The sequence below is a fragment of the Hyperolius riggenbachi genome, chromosome 4 (genome assembly GCF_040937935.1).
Source record: "Hyperolius riggenbachi isolate aHypRig1 chromosome 4, aHypRig1.pri, whole genome shotgun sequence".
Taxonomy (NCBI): Eukaryota; Metazoa; Chordata; class Amphibia; order Anura; family Hyperoliidae; genus Hyperolius; species Hyperolius riggenbachi.
In genome coordinates, this window is record NC_090649.1 from 394,079,549 (window position 1) to 394,102,400 (window position 22,852).

The 22,852-nt window shown below is 43.2% G+C and overlaps 1 protein-coding gene across 1 annotated transcript in view; it reads right to left on the reverse strand.

The window, feature by feature from the left end:
- The window catches only part of SLC24A3 (solute carrier family 24 member 3), a 513,374-nt gene that overhangs the window by 39,109 nt on the left and 451,413 nt on the right, over positions 1-22,852 (reverse strand). Inside the window, exons 12-13 of the mRNA XM_068232219.1 lie at positions 19,543-19,813; positions 3,868-4,034 (exon numbers count right to left, since the gene is read on the reverse strand). Of these exons, the coding sequence (XP_068088320.1) occupies positions 3,868-4,034; positions 19,543-19,813 (438 nt within the window). The remainder of the gene's footprint in view (positions 1-3,867; positions 4,035-19,542; positions 19,814-22,852) is intronic.

Genomic DNA, 22,852 nt, shown 5'->3' on the forward strand with positions numbered 1-22,852 from the left:
CAAAAACTATGGAAAGATGCATATCATTTTAAAGCTCTCTTTCTCCTCTTTCCAATGATATATAAACCGCCGCCCTACGCCTTTTAGTTTTCGCTATTTTCGCGATTGAAATTGCAGCGGCCGCGATTTCGATCGCAAAAATAGAGAAATCAGCAGCTCCATTCAGCAGAAAAAGTCGCCCTGTGTAATACAGTGTAACTATGGAAAGATGGATATCATTTTAAAGCTCTCTTTCTCCTCTTTCTGGCGACACCTAAACCGCGGCCCTACGCCTTTTAGTTTTCTCTATTTTTGTGATGGAAATCGCGGCCGCTGCAATTTCAATCGTGAAAATAGCGAAAACTAAAAGGCGTAGGGTGGCGGTTTATATATCATTGGAAAGAGGAGAAAGAGAGCTATAAAATGATATGCATCTTTCCATAGTTTCTGCACTGCTCGGTGTCCCTTTAAGGTTACAGACAATATTTAGGGGCGACATACAGCAATAAGACAATACAGGAATACATGCAAACCAGCTCACGCAGCACAGTATGAGTACAAGGTAATGCTTAGTCAGTCACTGAATTGGAGCATGGGGATTAGGCAAGTTGAGTTCACTCAGATCCATAGGATGGGTGTACAGTAATGGAGGTGCATGAACAGGTAGGAGACACAAGGAGGAGGACCCTGCCGAAGGCTTACAATCTAGAGGGAGAGGTAGGGACACAAAAGGTAGGGGACCAGAGTTCAGCTGCGGGTTTAAAGCACCATTGAGGGAGGATGTAGGCCAGAGTGAAAAGGTGCATTTTGAGAGCCTTCTTGAAGATGTTGAAGGAGGGCGCAGCCCTAATAGGAAGAGGTAGGGAGTTCCATAGTGTTGGAGCAGCTCTTAAAGAAAACCCGTAACTTTAAAAACCTCCCCTGGGGGTACTCACCTTGGATGGGGGAAGCCTCCGGATCCTATTGAGGATTCCCAAGTCCTCCTTGGTCCAGTGGCGACGGCGAAAATCCTCCCGGAATGGCGGCGATGTAAATATTTACCTCCCCGGCTCTGGCGCAGTATTGGTTCTCCGCACAGCGAAAGGCGAAAATAGCCGATCTCCATCGGGCCGCTCTGCTGTGCAGGCGCAAGTCTCCTGCTCCTGCGCAGTAGAGCGGACCCGACGGAGATCGGCTATTTTCACCTATCTCCGTGCGGAGATCCGCAACAGCGCCCCCGCTGGAGCCAGGAGAGGTAAATAAATCAGCGCTTGTCAGGCTTGTCCAGAGAGAATTCCGGGACACTTCGGGGGAGCCAGCGCTGGACTGCCTGCAGCTACAGGGGAGGGGGAAGCCTCATTGGGACCCTGAGGCTTCCCTCTCCTGAGGTGAGTACCCCCAGGGGATGTTTTGTTTTACACAGGTTCACAGGTGCATGGGACTGGGTCATGCAGGGGAGGGGGGGGGGGGTGGAGACGGTCAGGCAAAGTTCATAGGAGGAGTGGAGTGAGTGGCTAGGTGTGTACCTCTGAGTAAGATCAGAAATGTAGGCAGGGCAGGTTTTGTGGACAGATTTGTAGGTCAGCCACAGTATCTTGAATCTGATTCTGGACTGGATAGGAAGCCAGTGGAGGGATTTACAGAGGGAAGCCTCCATGGTGGAGCGATGAGAGTAGTGGATAATTCTGGCTGCCGCATTCATGATGGACTGCAGCGGGGCAATTCGGGTTATAGGGAGACCAGACAGAAGGGCATTGCAGTAGTCAAGGCAAGTAGCTTAACGCTTGACAGGCAGCCTATTGGGCCAATCATAGAGCAGGAATCTCGTCCTTTGAAGCCACTGGACCCACCGGAGCTCAGGGCGGGTTCATTGGAGTGCCCGTTAAGTTAATGGAATGCTTGTTAAACTAATGGACATAGCGTAAGTTAGCAGCCCACGCTATGGCAGCATCGTGTGCGCTAGAGATTTTTACTGCTATATTTTTACTTCCTGCTATAGCAGTGCAGCTTAAAGTGTAACTGTTGGGCATGAAATCAAAAATCAATTCTTTATTTTTATCTGGTAAACAAGTAATAAGGATGCTAATCAGGCAATCCAAAAGTTAAAATCACTATTACTTTTCTTGTTGATAAATGATCATTCCCCAGTTTACCTGACTCTTATTTGGTACACACAAAATTTGGCACGCAAAAGGAAGTTGCAGGGCATGCTGGGTTATCCTTTTTTGCTTCTCTACTTTCCTTTCAGACTTAACGAATGCAGCCTGATTGGCTGAAGCCTCTTTCCCTCCTGTTTTCCCCTCTCACACCTCTGTTCCTCTCTGATTGGCCAATATTTCTCATGCTGAGACAATGCACTTTCTATAGTGGAGAGCGGGCAATGCATACACAATCAGGCAGAGGAGAGTAAGGCCTGGAACCCACTGAAATCAGCAAACGCAAAACGCAACCGCTAGCGTTTTGTCTGAGCGGTTTGCAAGCGGATTCATGTGCGTTTTTGGTCATGTTTTGCAACATTGTATTTTTTTACCCAGCAGGTGCATAGCGTTTTGCGTTTTGATCCTGATTGGTCCTGTGAATTATTTTTCATTTTGTTACAGTGTGCTGAACCGCAAAACGCTAGCAAAACCGCTCAGTTTAGGTTTTGCTGAGCGTTTCCGCTAGCGGTTCAATACTTTACATTAAAGCGCTAACGCTCCCAAAATGCTGCACGTCCTGCGTTTGCGTTTCTGAGAAACGCAAACGCTCCTGTGGAAGTTGCCCCATCCATTAACATTAGCCCAGCGTTTTGGCAAACTGCTAGCGTATCGCAGTGCTGCCAAAACGCTGCCAAAAGCGCTCCTGTGGGTTCCAGCCCTCAGAGAGGAAATTACATCAGGATTGGCTTCAAAATAGCCACACTTAAAATGGGAAATGCTAACAAGGATTTTCTCTTTTTTTTTTACTGTAGTAAAATCACTAAAATCAAAATGTGGACAGTGCAATACATATGTTATGTAAGTAGAGCAAGTCTTTATCTACTTATAAATGTGGACAGTGCAATACATATGTTATGTAAGTAGAGCAAGTATTTATCTACTTATAAATGTGTTTTTTTCTGAGATAGTATGGCTGATAGCTCCTCTATAATGAATAAACCTCACAGAGAGCTGTGATCAACCAAGAGCACAGGTGTCAAACTCCAGTCCTCAAGGGCCACGGTCCTCACACATTTTTGGCACAGCTCAAACTACTGGTAACTGATGAGACTTAATTAGGAAAGGTGTGGTTCATCAAGTAGAACACATTTCTCCATTTTACTGGCATGGATTTGGCCCTCGAGGACTGGAGTTCGACATCTGTGCCCAAGAGTGAAATGGTGATTTTGGGTGTGCAGTGCAATACCTCTGTGATGATCTAATTTACAACCAGGATCTTTGGAACAAATATAAAAGTGTCCAGGGCCAGTCTTCTGGAAAGGCCACAAAGGCGAAGGCCTTGAGTGGCTGCAGCCCAAGAGGGCACCTGGACATGAAAGAGGTGTTGCTATGTACGAAAGAGTAGGCTGAAAACCGAGAGCAAGGAAGCTGCCCATGAATGAAACAACCTGCTGTATGTGGATGATACACATGGAAGAGGTGGCTACACATGGAATGGGAGGAGCACTGCTGCACAAGAAAGGGGAGCCACAACATACTTGGCCTAGGGGTACAAAAAGTATACATCCGTCCTTTTAAGTATCAGTACAGATAGATAACTAGATACAATTACTAACAAGGTTATGTATTATTCAATTTATTTAAAAAAAAAAAAAAAAACTTAATCACAGAAAAAAATACCTATGCAAAACTGATAACCCAATTATTTTCTAGTTGAAGAAACAGATCAACATTGCTAAGTAACTCAGTTGCCATCAAAAACCACACTTACCATCCACACCATTACGTAGGAAAAAGCTGCAATCCAGATGGAGGAAGAGATAAAGGTGACCATAAACCACTTTTCCCAGCGTGGCTTAGCACAATTCGGTACCGTGAAGTACATGAGGAAAGACAGTGGCCACGTTACTACCCATTTGGCTTTGTCGGCATTCTTAGCTGTTAGTGAACAAAGCAAATGCATTAAGGCATGTAAGGTACAAAGTGATCATAGAATACATGCAGCCGAGTCTACAGGGGTTCTGATCTGAACAACTAACTTACCAGACTTATTATAAGACAATGAAAAACACAAGTGTAAATGAGAAGGTGGTGTAACCCCCTATAAAAAAAAAACGACATTTATCCCATTAAGTCAATAAAGCAAACTGAAATATGATTGGCAGCTATTATGTATTATTTTTGAGATGTTATGTATTAGAGACAATACCCACTCTTGGTTCACTTGTTGCTTATCTGATTACGCATTTCACAACTCTTTGACTTGTAAATATTCCTTTCTTACTCCCTTCTCTGTCTGTGTTCCTCAAGGCTTGATGCTTGGACCTTCACTTGGCAAAATCACATCTTCAAATCCTCCTTTGCTTTTTATGGATAACAGACAGGTATCTAAAATGTAACTTTGAGAAAACTAAACTGATCGTGCTCCTCACATAGCACCAACATTCAAAACCTCTCCCTGAAATCTCTCTTCATATGAACAAAATTTTCTTGCAACATAGTCATACTGCCTTTCTGTCATGTTTGACTAACCTCACTCCCCACTTCCAGAACAGCTCTAGGTCCCGCCACTTTCACTTGTTTTTCCAAAACATTCTTTTCATATCTTCAGAGACCACCAGGCCCTTGGTACATGCTCTCATTATCTCTCACCTCAACTACTGCAACATTCTCTTATCTGGTATGACGCTAGAATATTTGCTCTACAATCTACAGTATTATGAATAGTGCAGCTATTCTTATCTATCCTTACTACTACTCTTTGTCTACAAATTTCAAAATGGCTCCCATTTGACCTCAGTCCGAAATCCAAGCTATTGTGCTTTGTTTTTGAATCATGTTCCAAAATGAAAGGAATTGATTCCAGCAGGAAATCTATCCTATATACTAACTGATTAATTGTAAGTATGCTTGGGACCCATGTGAGCAGCAGCTTCATGTGGACGGCACAGTTGTAGGCAGCAGCTTAATGTAGGTGGTGGCTTAGTGTGGCTGTTGTGCTGCCCTGGCTGGGATTCAAGCCGGGGACCAAGCACTGCAAGGCGATACTGCTAACCACTGCGCCACCACATGATCTTTCATTATAATTTTTACTGATAATTTTAAAGCATTCCAGGCAATAACATATTATCCTGCCTCTCTGCCATGTGGAGGGTGTGGGGGTGGATTGAGCAGAAGATGTCTGCTGACAGCGAATGCCAGGAACCACAATGGCAACTGGTTAAACAAGAAGCGACTGGCAGATGGCAGGATATGCCTGTACAGACCTAAAGCTCCCCATACAAACGCTAGATCACGGTTGTCGGAAAACAAGCAATCCCCGACGGTAAATAATGAGCGTACAACGTCAGTGCACATTTGATTTCAGCGATAGTATAGCTCTGCAGATTGGATCGTTACAAGATGCGCGAAAATGAGGAGCCAAAAATACAAAATGGATCAATTGTTTGTTTTCAATTACTAACAGCAATTATCGTCTGAAACCAACCCACCACCCATCGTTTATCATTTGTTTCCAATGACTGCATTCTAGTGTGTGTCTTTTCTGTAATTTAGACTGTCACCTGAAATCCTTACCAACAAAGTCTACCATCTGTACTTTCCAAATGTTCTATCCTAGTGAAAACTGTACTTTAACCACAGTCACAGGGCCCAAATGGACTTTACAGGGCAAAACAAAGAAAACACACTACAGCATGTAGGAACATGAAGTCCACCCCAGAGCACAGATCAGGTGTCACAAGAACAGGAAATGAGGACAAATACCCCCGTGGGAGCACAAATCCACTATCCCCATCCATCTATCTTCAGCTGCAGATCTGATCCATATGAAAAGGAGGAGAGATGCAATTAGGCTGATTTACCAAAAGTGGAAAACAATAGAGAATAATTCGATAAACCTGAACTAGATTTAAAGGGACTCCGAGCAGTGCAGAAACTATGGAAAGATGCACATCATTTTAAAGCGCTCTTTCTCCTCTTTCCAATGATATATAAACCGCTGCCCTACGCCTTTTAGTTTTCGCTATTTTCGCGATTGAAATTGCCGCGGCCGCGATTTCGATCGCAAAAATAGAGAAAACTAAAAGGCGTAGGGCAACGATTTAGGTGTCGTCAGAAAGAGGAGAAAGAGAGCTTTAAAATGATATCCATCAAGCCATAGTTATATTGTATTACACAGGGCGACTTTTTGTCAAAGTCAGCAGCTGCATTCAGCAAAATGGAGCTGCTGACACTGGGGAAAGTGTCGTCCTGTGTAATACAATATAACTATGGCTTGATGGATATCATTTTAAAGCTCTCTTTCCCCTCTTTCTGACGACACCTAAATCGTTGCCCTACGCCTTTTAGTTTTCTCTATTTTCGCGATCGAAATCGCGGCCGCGGCAATTTCAATCGCGAAAATAGCGAAAACTAAAAGACGTAGGGTGGTGGTTTATATATCATTGGAAAGAGGAGAAAGAGCGCTTTAAAATGATATGCATCTTTCCATAGTTTCTGCACTGCTCGGAGTCCCTTTAAAACAAAAAAATGGTTTGCCATAAGGTGGTAAAAGTTTGCTCTTCTCACCTGTGTCATATCAGGAAATAGAAGATTGCTTAAAGATGAATACATTAGGACCTACACAACGGCCATTGTATGTCACACAGAGACCTTCTTTTAATAAATACAGAGTGCCTAGAACTCATTAAGGGCCTGAACCCACAAACGCAGTTGAGCACAGTTGTACGCAGTTGTACGCAGTTGTGTCCGCTTTTCAGCATCTGTATCATTGATGTGTTTCTGAAAAGCGGACACAACTGCACACAACTGCATTAGTGGGCTCAGGTCCTAAAGATGCAGACTGTAATGGCACACATTTTAAATCAGCTATCTTTCAGCAATACTCATTATATTTTTATATGACTCGGGTAAAAGCTACCATTTTTTTTCATCCAATGCACACCGCAGAGCAGGATCATCCAAAGGCTGCGTAGGCAGGTGCCTGGGGCCTAGGAGGTGTCAAGGGGCTGAGATGGTACTCTTCTTTGACCCTGCTTCCACCTCAGCTTATAAAGACCATACTAAAAACTACTTTACTGACTTGGGCTCATTGTTCTCTTAATCTTTCTCTGCACACCCTATGCAGAGTGTGAAGGAGGCAAAGCAACCCTTTATGAAAAAAAAAAATTACTGCTATTATGATAATTATCCGTGTTCATAGGACAAAATTTGGGATTAGCAAATCCCAGTTTCTACTAGCTGGACCAGTTAACCAGAAACTGTGTTAATGGTTCAGTGATTTGACTGTCCCAACTTCTCTTTCTTCACTAAAGCAAATTTGCATCCTGATAGAACGTCTTGCTTATAACTACGGCGTATACATTTTCCCATTACTTTTCTCTGTTATGTTTAAGTAATTTGTTACATAACTGGATACTGGTCCAGTAATTCATTTTCCATGTCCCCCTCTATTTTCTTTTGGCAGAATATGGACTATTTTCAGACTGAATATTAAAAAGCTGTCAGCATCAAGGTGGAAGCACAGAAGTCAAACCAGAACTGTTCCTGCAGCCTGGAATTACAGCCCAATGTTTTTAGCAGACAGAAACCTATCTGATATAACTCCAAAAAATGCAGTGAAAACTCTGGAATCTATTTCCTCCAGAAGGAATTCAGCCAAAGTGGCACAAAGTAAAACCACAGGAAAAATCATTAGAGTCCTGTTGGCCTACAATCACCAAATTCCAAGCTTTATTGGGAACAATTTTTACAGAAACCCTAGTTGCTACTAAATGTCATTATACTACAAAGCCAAACAACATTTGTTGTAAGGCTGTGGTAATTGCACATAAATTACCCCAGTTTACTGCGCTGGGTTGCCTGAATCATTATTGTTAATGCAACGCTCGTCTCTTTGCAAATGCAGTAACACTCAGCATCGGTGCTATCTGATGTGGCCATATAAGCTTTCCACCTTGGTTTCCTCAGAATGGAAGTTTTTCAAGATGCTTAGAGTCAGATTGTACTCCCAAAACTAAAATTTCAGTAACTACTCTTAGTTACATAAAAGAACATTTGAAAGCAAGTCCACACCTCTTGGTGTATAAAAACATATACTTTCACTGCAGAGAGCAGTTCAAGATAACTTACCTCTGCTTAATGGTAAATGTAATCATTGCTGGCTGAAGCTCTCTGAAGGCATGTGCCTTCACTCTGCCCTCCTGCTGAAGTGACTCAGCTGTTGCCAGGGCAATGTGTCTGTTCACCAGAGGGCAGAAGCAGAATCAAAATAGAGGCAAGAGATTTGCCGATGAAATAGAGATAAGCTATCTTGAACTGCTTTCTGCAGTGGAAGTATACATTTTTACATACAGAGAATGCATGTGATTGCTTGCAAATGTTCTTTTATGTAACTAAGAGTTGTTACAGAAATTGTAGTTTGGGAATATAATACCACTTTAACATGTTCAAGAAAACAAAACAAAAACAGGGTTGGGGTTCTCCAATGAATTTATACTAGCCCCTACTTTCCAGCCATAGCTGCTAGCAATGAACAGAGAGATCCAGCGAGCATACAGGTCCCCTTCAGCTCTAGTTATCAGCACACCATGCCTGTCAGCAGTGCGGAAGGGCAGTAGCAAGATCAAGCCCACCCTCTCAAGGTGAAATGCCCACTATTGGTGGGAACAGCAGCTCTTTGGACACCCCCTAGCTTGGTGGGGTGTGCTGATATGAAGGGCAAGAGTTAATGGTGTAATTCAACCGTCCCAATAATACAACTAGTTAAGTATGCGCATACTAATATTAACCCTTTGCACTATAACATACATAGACATATCAACTTGTGGCATAGACAGTAATATAAACTGAAAAGCAAACAGAAGCCAAATACTTCTGTTTGGCTGATAACAGTTTATTGCTGAAAAGTTAAATAGTCTTTTGTTTTGCAGCTGCGTGAAATAGATTTTATATCTCTCTGGCATTGGTTTTGTATGGATTCATTCCTAGAGATATACATATATATAAAAATAAGAAAATGAGACTCCAAGAAATTTCAATTTACCATCATTACTGCACACATATTGGTTGAAGTTGATGAATGGATGTCTTTTTCAACCAAACTATGTAATTCATTATTATTTTCAGTTCAGGTTGCGGTATCGTCACCATAAAAATCAAATTTCAACAGCAACAGGTCTGAGTGTATTAAGTGGTAAAGATGCTAATCCTGCATTCAAAACTTCAGGCAGGGGTCACACTTGTCGGCTTTCGTGCGCGTTTTCTGCACAGAAAAACTGTTTTCAACTGAGAACTCATGTTAATCAATAAGCTAGGTCACACTTGAATGTAGATTTTGCACGCAGAAAAAAAACTGACATCTTGCGCAATTTGTCAGTTTTCTCTATAAATTACATTAGCTGTTGTAAGGTAGAGGTCACATTTGTCTTTCAGTTTTCTGAAAAGTGTAGAAACTGAAAGACTGCCTCAAAACGTTTTCTGCTGTTATGATTTGGAGTTATCATATACCTTAGGAGCACTGGCTCTTTAGTAGTCGGTGTCAAAGAATTGCATGCTGGGGGTTCTTTTTATCTATAATATATTCCTCCTCTTCCCTTTATTTCCCTGTCTGCTGCTTATCTGAAACTTGATCCCCTACTCACTTGTGTTTACAAGCAAGGCTGAGGTGACTCAGTGATTGGAGGAGACAAGAAAAAAAATAAAGGGCAGAAATGACATCACGAGTTAGGCCCGGTTCACACTTGCGGTTGTCTGCCAAACGGACCGGATGACCTGACCGGATCCGGACCGGATCCGGATCGGAACCGTACGGTTCTGATCCGGATCCGATCCGGATCCGGTCAGGTTGCATCAGGTGTCCATCAGGATGCGATCCGGATCCGTTTGGCAGAAGTAACGTAAAACACCAAAAAAAAGTTGGGGTCTGGGAGGTCAGCAGAAGGGGGACCTGTGGAATCAGGCCCTCTGCTGTTTAGCACTCACCTCCACCTGCGACATGCTGCCAACATCTCCGGATCCGGATCCAGCTGTGCTGCTCCACTCCAAAATGCTTGCCCATGTGTCCCCAACCAATATCGCCGCAAAAATCCGCATAGGAAGTGGGGTAGAACATCCGGATTTCTCAGCCAGTGTGTTGTGCGGCCTCCGGTTCCCATTTGTTTGTATTGGCCGGATGGTGCAGTCCGGCTCCGCCCCGGATACGGCTGCCGGAGGGGCCGGATGAAAAAATAGCGCATGTTGGAACGGAGGCCGGAGTCCGGATCCGGCCCGGATCCGGTCCGGCTCCGGTTCTGCAGAACGGACCCATGTGAACGGACGCATAGGCTTTAATTGCTATGCCGTGCGTCCGTTCCGTCCGTTCTGCAGGCGGTGCGGCTCCGGCACGGCGATTCCGGAGGGCCACCGCTAATGTGAACCGGGCCTTAGCCTTTACTGTGGGCAAAAGACATGGCCCCCACCAGGAACAGAATTCTCGTCATTTACTATATAACATTCACTGAAATCAAAACGTGGACAGTATAATACACATGTTATGTAAGTAGATTAAGTATTTATCTACTTATATATGTGTTTTTTTTCCCTGGAATAGTATGGCTGATCCTACTGCTTTAATATCACCAATATTGTGGTATTTTGAATTAAAAGGTTTAAGTCTAATTTTTCTTTTGCAGGTGTGTGAGGGAGGTAAGTGGCAAGTATTTATTTTATTTTTATTTATTTATTGTATTTATACAATATAGTGCCAACATATTACGCAGCGCTGACAGTCCCATAACAGCTGCGTATGGACAGAAGACTGCTGAATTATGTTATAATGTAACATCAACACATACTGGTCCATATTCAATTTACTTTTTTACCTACATGATATTTTCCCACTTTATCAATACAATACAACCAGCAAGCAAGAAAATAGCAAGAATTATTTTGACAGTACTTTTTCCACCTGTTTTTTGCTACTTTTACAATTGCAAATTTATTTTAAAGAGAAGATGAAAAAATTAACTCCTAGGAGAAAACTTAGGAAAAAATGGCCCATATGTAATTCACTTTTTCTCCTCGGTTTTCTGCTTAGCGATATTTTCATAACTTGTCATAAAATGCCTTTTAAACCACCAACAAGCAAGAAAATACTCAAAATAATTTTGATAGTACCTCCAATTTTCCACCAGGTTTTGAGTACTTTTTTAATTGTAAAATGCTTAAAAGTTATTTTAAAGAGAATGTGAAATTTATCTCCTAAGCGATAACTCAAGAGAAAAAGTTAATTACGGTACATATAGGCCAAAAAAGTGTATTAAACAAGGTGCCACTGTGTGAATCTTCATTCACCGACATGTGCTATATGCAAATCACTTTTTCCTGAGTTTTCACCTAAGTGAAAAGTTGTCAATAAAAATGCCTTTTTAAGCCATCAGCAAACAAGAAAGTACTCAAAATAATTTTGATAGTACCTATTTTAAAGAGAAGATGAAAAAATATCTCCTAGGAGAAAACTCAAGAGAAAAAGTGAATTGCATATGGGCCCAGGTCTCAGATATTCTAGGTCAGTGATAGCTAACCTTGGCACTCCAGCTGTGACAAAACTACAAATCCCATCAGGCCTCTGCCTCCCCGAGTTATGCTTAGAGCTGTCAGAGTATTGCAATGCCTCATGGGACTTGTAGTTCCACCACAGCTGGAGTGCCAAGGTTAGCCATCAGTGTTCTAGGTCAATGATGCATAAAATACTTCCGAAATATGTTCCCTTCAGTCTATTATCAAACCGGGAAATCTAATAAAATACATCATGCAGTTCCTCTCTGGGGCATATACCATTCATACACACATAATGTGAATGTATGAATGACTAGCTGACCACATAAATATGTATGCTGGCATTATATGTACATATGGCAGAGAAATTAGAAGTTTCTCAGCAAGCCTAACAGCATATGCTTTTAGGTTTCACATTCATGTGGTGCCACCTACTGTCCTTTATAACAAATTGCATGACTTGGATAAAGATGAAATGTTGGTAAGTGATATTAAGGGCACTTTGATTTCTTAACAAAAGTGTTGCTAGTTCAGCTATCAAAATGACACTGCAAAGCTGACCTTAATTTATTATAAATCAGCTTCTATTAAAGGGAACCAGAGAGGATTCAATATACATACCTGGGGCTTCCTCCAGCCCCATACGCACGGATCGCTCCCACGCCGCCGTCCTCCGCTGCCTGGATCCGCCGCCACCGGGTCCCGTCATTGCCGCGAGTCGGCAAGTCGGCCGGCGGACGCGGCCAATTCTCCGCATTACAGGGTGCTCTCTCTCCATACAGATACGCATGTGGCTGCTTACTGCGCTGCCGCATGCGTACATGTATGGAGGGAGCCCCTGTGATGCGGACAATTGGCCGCGTCCGCCGGAAGTGACGGGCCCGGTACCGGCAGATCCAGGAAGCTGAGGACGGCGGCGTGGGAGCGATTCAGGCTTATGGAGCTGGAAGAAGCCCCAGGTATGTATAAAATCATTTTCTTTTTTCAACCCCCCGTTCCTCTCTGGTTCCCTTTAAGTATCAGTGGTCTGTTTCTGGCACATGGATCCTTTCACTACAATGCGAGGACCAGGGCCAGCGCTGTCATACAGCAAAAGGGTGCAATTATCCCAGGGCCCCCAACCTTTGCAGGGCCCCCTGTGCTGTTGGTCCCCAAGTGCTCCCCGACGTCCCCTGCACATGTAGCTGCATTAATCACTCACCTCTCCCGGCAGGCAGCGGCTGCATCAGTGCTGGGCCGAAATTACGCATTAGCATAATTACGCATCGTAATTCACTACAAATGCACCGTAAGCGTTACGTGTAAGGTTACGGTATTATGCGTAATTAATTACGCGTAGACCGTGGGGTTACGTTTTACGCGTAACAAATTACGCGTAAGACAGTAAACTCCCATTGAAATTACACAGTCTGCCTTAATCGCGTAATATTACGCTCCCGTATAATATAAAAAAGCCGCCGACTTTAAGGGTTAATAGCAAAGCCCCCTTAAGTGCTAAGAGCCTCAAATTTGGAGAATATATTAAGGAGATCAGAAGGAATAAGAGGAAAATTTTTTTTTTCAAAAAGACCTTATAGTTTTTGAGAAAATCGATGTTAAAGTTTCAAAGGAAAAATATATACATTTAAAAACCCGCCGACTTTAACGGTTAATAGCAAAGCCTGCTTAAAATTTAGGAACACCAAATTCAGAGGGTATATTAAGGGGATCAGTGGGAATAAGAGGAAAAAATTTTTTTTTCAAAAAGACCTTATAGTTTTTGAGAAAACCGATTCTTAAGTTTCAAGGGCAAAAATGTCTTTTAAATGCGGAAAATGTCAGTTTTTTTGCACAGGTAACAATAGTGTTTTATTTTCATAGATTCCCCCAAGTGGGAAGAGTTTTACTTACTTCGTTCTGAGTGTGGGAAATATAAAAAAAAAACGACGTGGGGCCCCCCCTCCCAGACCTCTTTAACCCCTTGTCCCCCATGCAGACTGGGATAGCCAGAATGCGGAGCACCGGCCGCGTGGGGCTCCGCACCCTGACTATACCAGCCCGCATGGTCCATGGATTGGGGGGTCTCGGAAGGGAAGGGGCAGCCAAGCTTTCCCCTCCCCCTCCGAGCCCTTGTCCAATCCAAGGACAAGGGGCTCTTCTCCACCTCCGATGGGCGGTGGAGGTGGAGGCCGCGATTTCCTGGGGAGGGGTTCATGGTGGCATCTGGGAGTCCCCTTTAAAAAGGGGTCCCCCAGATGCCCACCCCCCTCCCAGGAGAAATGAGTATAGAGGTACTTGTACCCCTTACCCATTTCCTTTAAGAGTTAAAAGTAAATAAACACACAAACACATAGAAAAAGTATTTTAATTGAACAAAAAACATAACCACGAAAAAAGTCCTTTAATATTCTTAATTAACCATTAATACTTACCTGTCCCTTTAAAAGCCAGTTCCCACGCAATATCCTCGGAAATATACTAATCAGTTACAATGTAACAAAGTTATTACAATGTAACAACTTTGTTACTTTGTAACACCACCGCACCCGACGTCACTCGCCGCTCACCCGCCGGCCGCCGCATACACGCTAGTCCCCGCCGGCTCCCGCCGTCCACTCCTGTCACCCATATACATGCTGGCACCCATGGGTGCCAGCATGTATATAGGTGACATGTGGTAGAGGCGGGGAGGGCAGCGGAGCCGGCGGGGACTTAGCGTCCCTTCACCCGACAGAGCTCTGAGCTATATAGCTCAGAGCTCTCGAAAGCATCTTTGTATTTGGGCTCCAAGGAGCCCCATTGGTCCTTAGCAGACCAATGGGGTTCCTTCAAATCAGAAGGAACCCCATTGGTCTGCTAAGGACCAATGGGGCTCCTTGGAGCCCAAATACAAAGATGCTTTCGAGAGCTCTGAGCTATATAGCTCAGAGCTCTGTCGGGTGAAGGGACGCTAAGTCCCCGCCGGCTCCGCTGCCCTCCCCGCCTCTCCCACATGTCACCTATATACATGCTGGCACCCATGGGTGCCAGCATGTATATGGGTGACAGGTGTGGGCGGAGTGGACGGCGGGAGCCGGCAGGGACTAGCGTGTATGCGGCGGCCGGCGGGTGAGCGGCGAGTGACGTCGGGTGCGGTGGTGTTACAAAGTAACAAAGTTATTACATTGTAATAACTTTGTTACATTGTAACTGATTAGTATATTTCCGAGGATATTGCGTGGGAACTGGCTTTTAAAGGGACAGGTAAGTATTAATGGTTAATTAAGAATATTAAAGGACTTTTTTCGTGGTTATGTTTTTTGTTCAATTAAAATACTTTTTCTATGTGTTTGTGTGTTTATTTACTTTTAACTCTTAAAGGAAATGGGTAAGGGGTACAAGTACCTCTATACTCATTTCTCCTGGGAGGGGGGTGGGCATCTGGGGGACCCCTTTTTAAAGGGGACTCCCAGATGCCACCATGAACCCCTCCCCAGGAAATCGCGGCCTCCACCTCCACCGCCCATCGGAGGTGGAGAAGAGCCCCTTGTCCTTGGATTGGACAAGGGCTCGGAGGGGGAGGGGAAAGCTTGGCTGCCCCTTCCCTTCCGAGACCCCCCAATCCATGGACCATGCGGGCTGGTATAGTCAGGGTGCGGAGCCCCACGCGGCCGGTGCTCCGCATTCTGGCTATCCCAGTCTGCATGGGGGACAAGGGGTTAAAGAGGTCTGGGAGGGGGGACCCCACGTCGTTTTTTTTTATATTTCCCACACTCAGATCGAAGTAAGTAAAACTCTTCCCACTTGGTGGAATCTATGAAAATAAAACACTATTGTTACCTGTGCAAAAAAAACGGACATTTTCCGCATTTAAAAGACATTTTTGCCCTTGAAACTTAAAAATCGATTTTCTCAAAAACTATAAGGTCTTTTTGAAAAAAAATTTTTCCTCTTATTCCCACTGATCCCCTTAATATACCCTGTGAATTTGGTGTTCCTAAATTTTAAGCAGGCTTTGCTACTAACCGTTAAAGTCGGCGGGTTTTTAAATGTATATATTTTTCCTTTGAAACTTTAACATCGATTTTCTCAAAAACTATAAGGTCTTTTTGAAAAAAAAATTTTTTCCTCTTATTCCTTCTGATCTCCTTAATATATTCTCCAAATTTGAGGCTCTTAGCATTTAAGGGGGCTTTGCTATTAACCCTTAAAGTCGGCGGCTACCTAACATTGATCCATGCGTCAACTTTTCCGCTTGGCAGCATGACCTTACGCATTAATTGCTAGTAGGATTTTACGCGTAAGCCTATAACGTAATAACCTGCATTACGGTATACTTACGCGTAATTGCGTAAGTGCCATGCGTAATTACAGACATGTACCGAAATTTAATGTCTATGCCGTAAGCGTAATTTCGTAATGCGTAATAGCATAAACTTACGCGTAATGATCCGTAAGCGTAGCTTTCTCCATTACGACCAGCACTGGGCTGCATAGCCCGTGCAGCCTACAGCTACGCTGTCTGCCTCTTCTCTATGACCCGGTCTGTGTTTACACAAGGCAAACAGCGTGACTGAAGACTGCATGGGCGGTGCAGCTGCCACCGGTTGGGACAGGTGAGTGATTGATGCAGCTACATGTGCAGAGGCCCTGGGGAGCAGTGGGGTAAGTGACTATCGGTGGGGGGTCAGCTTAGGTTTGTTCAAGGGCCCCTTAAACCAGCCCAGGCGATGACTGCTAAGGTTTGGTGTTATGTGACTGCAGTCATATGCCCACATCTACAGCAAGAAATTTTTTTTTAGCCTGTCAACAGTTAACTTTAGAGAGATCTAAAGAGAACCTCTTATGTACCAAGGACCATTCATGTCACCTATAGGCTTTGGGACCTGCTGTTACAGTTCTGGTATCTGTTAAGCTGTAAGCAGAGCTAAATTCTGTAAGCCTCTCTATCAGCATCTTCACACTAACCGGATAACCAAGAGAGTTACTGGCCCAGGTCTGTTCTCTCTCTAGTACTCTGTAGAATGAGGGGAGAACAGACTTCTGGCAATATTGTCTGCGTCTCTCTATTGAAAGTAGTTTAAAGAGACACTTAAGCCAGGAATAAAAAATCAGTTTTACTTTCCTGAGACTTCTACTAGCCTCCTGCAGCCGTCCCATGCCCTCGCAGTCACACACAGAGCCTCTGGTCCCCCCGTCAGCTAGTTTTGTTTTCGCTGACAGGCCCGACAGGCCTGGCTACTCATATTTTTCTTCGCGTTCCCGTCCGCAATAGCGTCCTGGCCTGTGCAGGACGCTATTGAGGACGGGAACATGAAGAAGGATACGTGTGGCCAGGCCTGTGCAGGCGCAGAAATACTGCTGACTGCCTGTCAGCGAAATGCAACTAGCTGGCGGCGGGGGGACCGGAGGCTCCATGAGTGACTGCGAGGACATGGGACAGCTGCAGGGGGCTGGTAGAAGCCCAAGGCAAGTAAATCTGATTTTTTATTCCTGACGTAAGTGTCCCTTTAATGCCTCTTTTCCACGGGTAGCTGCAGGCAGTGAATTCACCAACTGTCATCTGCTCCTGGGTGTTTGCTAGCGCTTGGCACGGGCGATGGATAGGCGGCTCCCCCATGAACTTGACATGATAACGCCACTGCATGTCACATGTGACACGTGCAGTGTTACCAAACTCTGCCATTTGGCTTAGTGGGCACTTGTGGGCAGCAGACAGGAGGCTAAACTGCCTGACAAATGAGCAGTTCAGCCATTTGATTTTTTTATGCAGTTATTTTTTTTGTCTAATATATGGAGTTAAATATATAAATAAAAAAAATAATACCAATACTCTAACCATAAAAATCTGAATGCACTTCCTATTCAAAACATATCACAATATCATGACAGCACTATTGGCTCCTGTGTCTCTTTTGTGTCTTTTCGGTCCTTAGATTCTCCGGGTCTGTCCCCCCTTCAAAAATACCAAAGGGTCTTCAGAGCGGTAACAGTAAATTCGGGCGCCTGAGGCTAGTGGACAAATCGGGCGCCGCCATTCACTCCTATAATAAATATCGTTTAATGGGCGCCCGATAGGAAAAAAGGGCGCCGGAGAAAACTAACGTTTTAAAAGCGGCGCCCGGAGACTTAATGTTTTATTACTGTTTCTCATGATTACACATTATTTAATGATTTATACATTTTTAAATATTATTTTTAAACGAAAAACAGTACAATATTTTTTTCCAAACATTATTTTTAAACGAAAAACAGTACTTTTTTTTTTTTTTTTTACATTATTTTTAAACGAAAAAACTAACAGGGGGGTCTTAGGTTTAGGCACCAACAGGGGGGTCTTAGGTTTAGGCACCAACAGGGGGTCTTAGGTTTAGGCACCAAAAGGGGGGTCTTAGGTTTAGGCACCAACAGGGGGGTCTTAGGTTTAGGCACCAACAGGGGGTCTTAGGTTTAGGCACCAACAGGGGGGTCTTAGGTTTAGGCACCAACAGGGGGGTCTTAGGTTTAGGCACTAACAGGGGGGTCTTAGGTTTAGGCACCAACAGGGGGGTCTTAGGTTTAGGCACTAACAGGGGGGTCTAGGGGTTAGGGGTAGGTACAGGGAGGGTTACTTAGGCACCAACAGGGGGGGTCTTAGGTTTAGGCATCAACAGGGGGGGGTCTAGGGGTTAGGGGTAGGTACAGGGAGGGTTACTTAGTAATTTTTTTTTTAAACGTTATTATACGTTTCACTATTTAAACGAAAGATTAACGTTTTTACAATTGCCGATTTAATGCACATTATTTAATGATTTATAACTTTAAAAAATATTAATTTTAAACGAAATACAGTACAATACATTTTTAAACGTTATCCATGCTTATCGTTAAAAACCCAGCGCCCTTTTTTCCCAGCGCCCCTTTTTAACGTACGCCTTCAGAGCAGTTCGTTGCCCAGATACCCCCAATCACAAATTCTAGTAAATCCGGCCACGGCAGAATCAAAATCCTCATATGCCGTGATCGTGATCTGGATTTGAATCGGAGCTCCGGATTCAACTCGGATTTTAGCCGTGAATGCATGTAGAATCCGTGATCATGGCCGCGATCACGGATTTGACTTTAATGTTAATAGCACAGCCCCCATACATGCTACAATCACCAACATTGCATGGATTATAAAGGTGATCAGTGGCTACAACTTAAAAAAATAGTTTTTGAGAAAATTGATTTTAAAATTTCAAATGAAAAAAGTATTCGTGATTAAAAACCGCCCAAACCAGCCAACTTTAGTGGTTAATAGCAAAGCCCCCTTACTTGCTAGAAATACCACATTAGGTTAGGTTAAGTAGAACAGTGGGAATAAGGGGACATTTTTTTTTTCAAAAAGACTTTATAGTTTTTGAGAAAATCGATTTTAAAGTTTCAAAGGAAGTTTCAAAGGAAAAAAGTATACATGTAAATGCGGTAAATACATTAACAGTCATTTACCGCATTTAAATGCATACTATTTTCCTTTCAAACTTTAAAATCGATTTTCTCAAAAACTCTAAGGTCTTTTTGAAAAAAAAAATGTTTCCCGTGTTCCCACTGTTCTACTTAACATATCCTGCAAATGTGGTGTTTATATCATGTAAGGGGGCTTTGCTATTAACCGCTAAAGTCGGCGGGTTTTGGCATTTTTAATCACGGCTGTGATCACGGCTAAATCCGTGATCACGAGCCAGATTTGGACCACAATGTCGGGTAGTGAAAAAATGCTTGTGAATCACAGCTATTCCGTGATCAGGAGGTCGTGATGAGCATCACTGGTGTGGAAGGACAGAAGCCATCCTGTCTAAAGCCAAGATGCGCAATAGGAATGAGTGTAAAATTGGCGATTGGTTGGCTGACAAATACATAATTATTGCAGCTGATAGCACAATGTTTGTTCGCTAGGCTAGCACAAGTCAAGATCATTTTAAAAACTCACATGGAAGTTCAAATGGTGTGAAAGGTCCATCACTGTCATCATCTTCTTCCTCTTCCTCCTCGTCATTTTCATTATTCTCGTTGTCTTCATTCTCATTTTCTGTCTCGTTTCCAGCTTCAGCCACATCTTCATCTTTCCTTGTACCATTGACATTCCTCTCTGACGAATTCCCTGGACCAGTCCCATTCTCAATGGCATGCTTAATGGGAATTTTGATAGAGACTTCTGACTCCCCATTTGCATAGGCTCGACTGTTTATCAGTCTTTGTCTCTGCAAGAAAATATAATATATAGATATAAGGGTTAGCAACAATACGCTAGCATAGGTAGTCTGCCCTACAACGTCATATTACAGGAAAACTATATTTCAGTTTTAGAAGCCCTTAGCATGATAATTGTTTTACTGTGTAAATAGGAAGTCTAAGGGCCCTTTTACACTTAATCAGTTGGTATGCGTTAGTGTGCGTCAGTATGCGTTAGTACACATTTTTTCTATAGCAGTGCATTGGGAAGAAGATTTCAGTTAAACGTGTTAAGTGTGAAAGGTGCCATAGGAAAACATGGGCATTACTTTGAAAATCAGTTTTCTCTCCGTTTTAACTAAGAGCAACTGATTAAGTGTAAAAGGGCCCTTACTGTTTGTGTGCACCTTTCCTGACAATGGTTGTGAGGTACAGAGTTCTGAATGAATAAATCTTAACCATGTGCATGAAATAGGGGCACAGTGAAATTTGGGTGTTTAGGAATAGGAAAGAAGAAAATGTGCTCAGGAATAGCCTACGTATTTTATTGATATTCGACAATTTTACAGTGGTATTTTTCCTTAGTAAAATATCTTTAAAATTCACAGATATTTTACTACAGAAATATGTAGCACTATTCTCATACAGACCCCCCCCCCCCCCCATGATACCTAACCTTAACAACTACCCCCTTAATCTTCCCTACTCACACCTAACCTTAACCACCCTTCTGGATGCCTAACCTTAGCGCCCCCCCCCCCCCCGCTATCCTTAACCATCCTCCCTCATGGCTAACCTTAACCTCACCACGTGAATAAAACATTTCTGGCACCTTTATAAATAGTGGCAATAGTGGCTGGGGCCGCCCACAAGGCAAAATATGTCAACTAATGGCAGGTGCTTAAATTTCACTCTATTGCAGTTATTTAAAAAGGTGTCTATAGTTCTAGTTCAAGCTTCTTCCCCTAGCAGCCACTCACATCCCCCCCCCCCACACACACACACACCTTTCTGCAGTGCTTTATCAGAGTGCCCCAGACTGCCCCAGAGCTGGATTTTGCCTGGCAGTATGGGCAACAGAGGCCACATGATCACTAAAACAAAGGTTATTACAGGTAGTTAGACTTTACTGAGCTTGTCCTCTCAACAGCAACCTCATCCAGGATCAGCTGCTGTACCAGGAAGCAAAACAAAGTACCAGAAAGCTGAAAGCCATCAACTCACACACAGGTTAGGACTCCGGGACATTTTCTACACAGGTGCAAGAACAGTGAACCCTATACAGTGTACGGTTACCAGAGAACACTTGCTTATACTGTAAAGTCACCTTAGTATTCCAGGGGGTTTCCCACGTCTGAGAATAGCTCACTGCATACCTTTGCAATGAGGGCAGGACATTTTAAAACTTCCTGGTTCTCTGTTTTAATAATGGACAAAAATGTGATGTTCTACTTCCTTATATTATACTGCCTGTACAATGAGGAGTAATGCAACATATGTGTGGGTTGAAAAGTAACTGTGAGTATATTATATTGCTTTGGTTCATGTATTAGGAGGGCTTGTTCTTTCCACAATGATGGGCTTTAGAAGTGTGAAGATAATATGGCTATCCTGATGCTCTTTGGAAACTTAAGGGGTTTTCCTGACCAGAAGCTGCCATATCAGAAATGGTTTGAGTAATATTAAAACGTCTGAGCCAGACATACAATTAGCAAGTACAATTATTTATCATTTGCTTCTTCGAGTGGCTAAAAAAGTATTAGACCAGATTTACAGGAGAATTGTACAACAAACTGAATAAAAGTATCCCAAAGTTATATCAGTTATTGCTATTCAATTTCAAACGTGTGCATTAAAAAGGGCGCAGTGAAAAAAGGGCTTGGCTTGATAACGAAATGGCGCGGGTGGATAACAAAATCTGATAACGATAAACATAGTTGTCAAACTTGGTTAATGATAAATACCATTGGAATTTCAGACGGGAAAAAATAATGAAAAGATATTAACGTTAAAAATAGTTACATAATTCAACAATACAGCTTAATCCAACCCTACTCTCACACAGAATCCTCCCCCTGGTGGTGCCTAACCCTAACCACCCCCCAGTGTTGCCTAACCCTAACCACTCCCCCTGGTGTTGCCTAACCCTAACCACTCCCTCTGTAGAAACACCCTTTTATACATAGAAACGATAATATCTTTCATAATGTAAAATCTGTACATATAAACAAAATAATATAAAAACTATAACGTTGCAAGCTTCTAAAACGATAACTACTTCAAAACCTATAATGTTCTAAAGTTGTTAACGATATATTTCCCGGCACCCTTTTTTCTGCTTTTTCGCCCTATTAGCGATAATTGCATTAAAGTCTATGGCGGCGCCCTTTTCGTCCACGCTCGTCCTGCGCCCTTTTTTCCTGCTACCTTTCAAACGCATTTTTTCCCCCATTGCTTTTGATCCACTTTCAAAGAGAACTTAAATACACGTTCTCTGCCCATGTTAGCATGTCTTGCCCTTAGTTTAAATGCCATGCCAGATGGTCTTCCCTCTTCTGCAGATTAGCACAGTGGAGCAGTTTTATATTTACCTGTCACAGCACTGCTTTGACAGAAATAGATCAAGATGAAATGTGGCCCAAGGTAATTGTCTTTTTGGTAAGCTGAGGTGCAGGGGGGGGGGGGGGGGGGGGGGGTTACTAGCCACATGAAGCAGTTTGGATTCTAACAGGAGGCCCCCATGCAGGGCCAGATTTCTGGCAACGCCACATAGGCCATGGCCTAGGGCACCAAAATTTTAGGGGCGGCTCAGTGAGGGGCAGTAAAGCTGTTCTATGCAGCCATCCCTATCTACAAAGACAGCTTTAACCTTTGAACTCTCTGTCCTGTACTTGTGTCGTCCCTGCAAGACCTGTAAGCTCTATCCTGCAGGTACACTTCAGCCTAACTCTCATGGTGACACAATGGTTCCATCATTAACGAGATGGCAAACATAACGGTTCTTAAAGAAAACATAATTTATAATCTATACGCGTATTAATAAAATAGTTATTGTCTGTGACATCCAA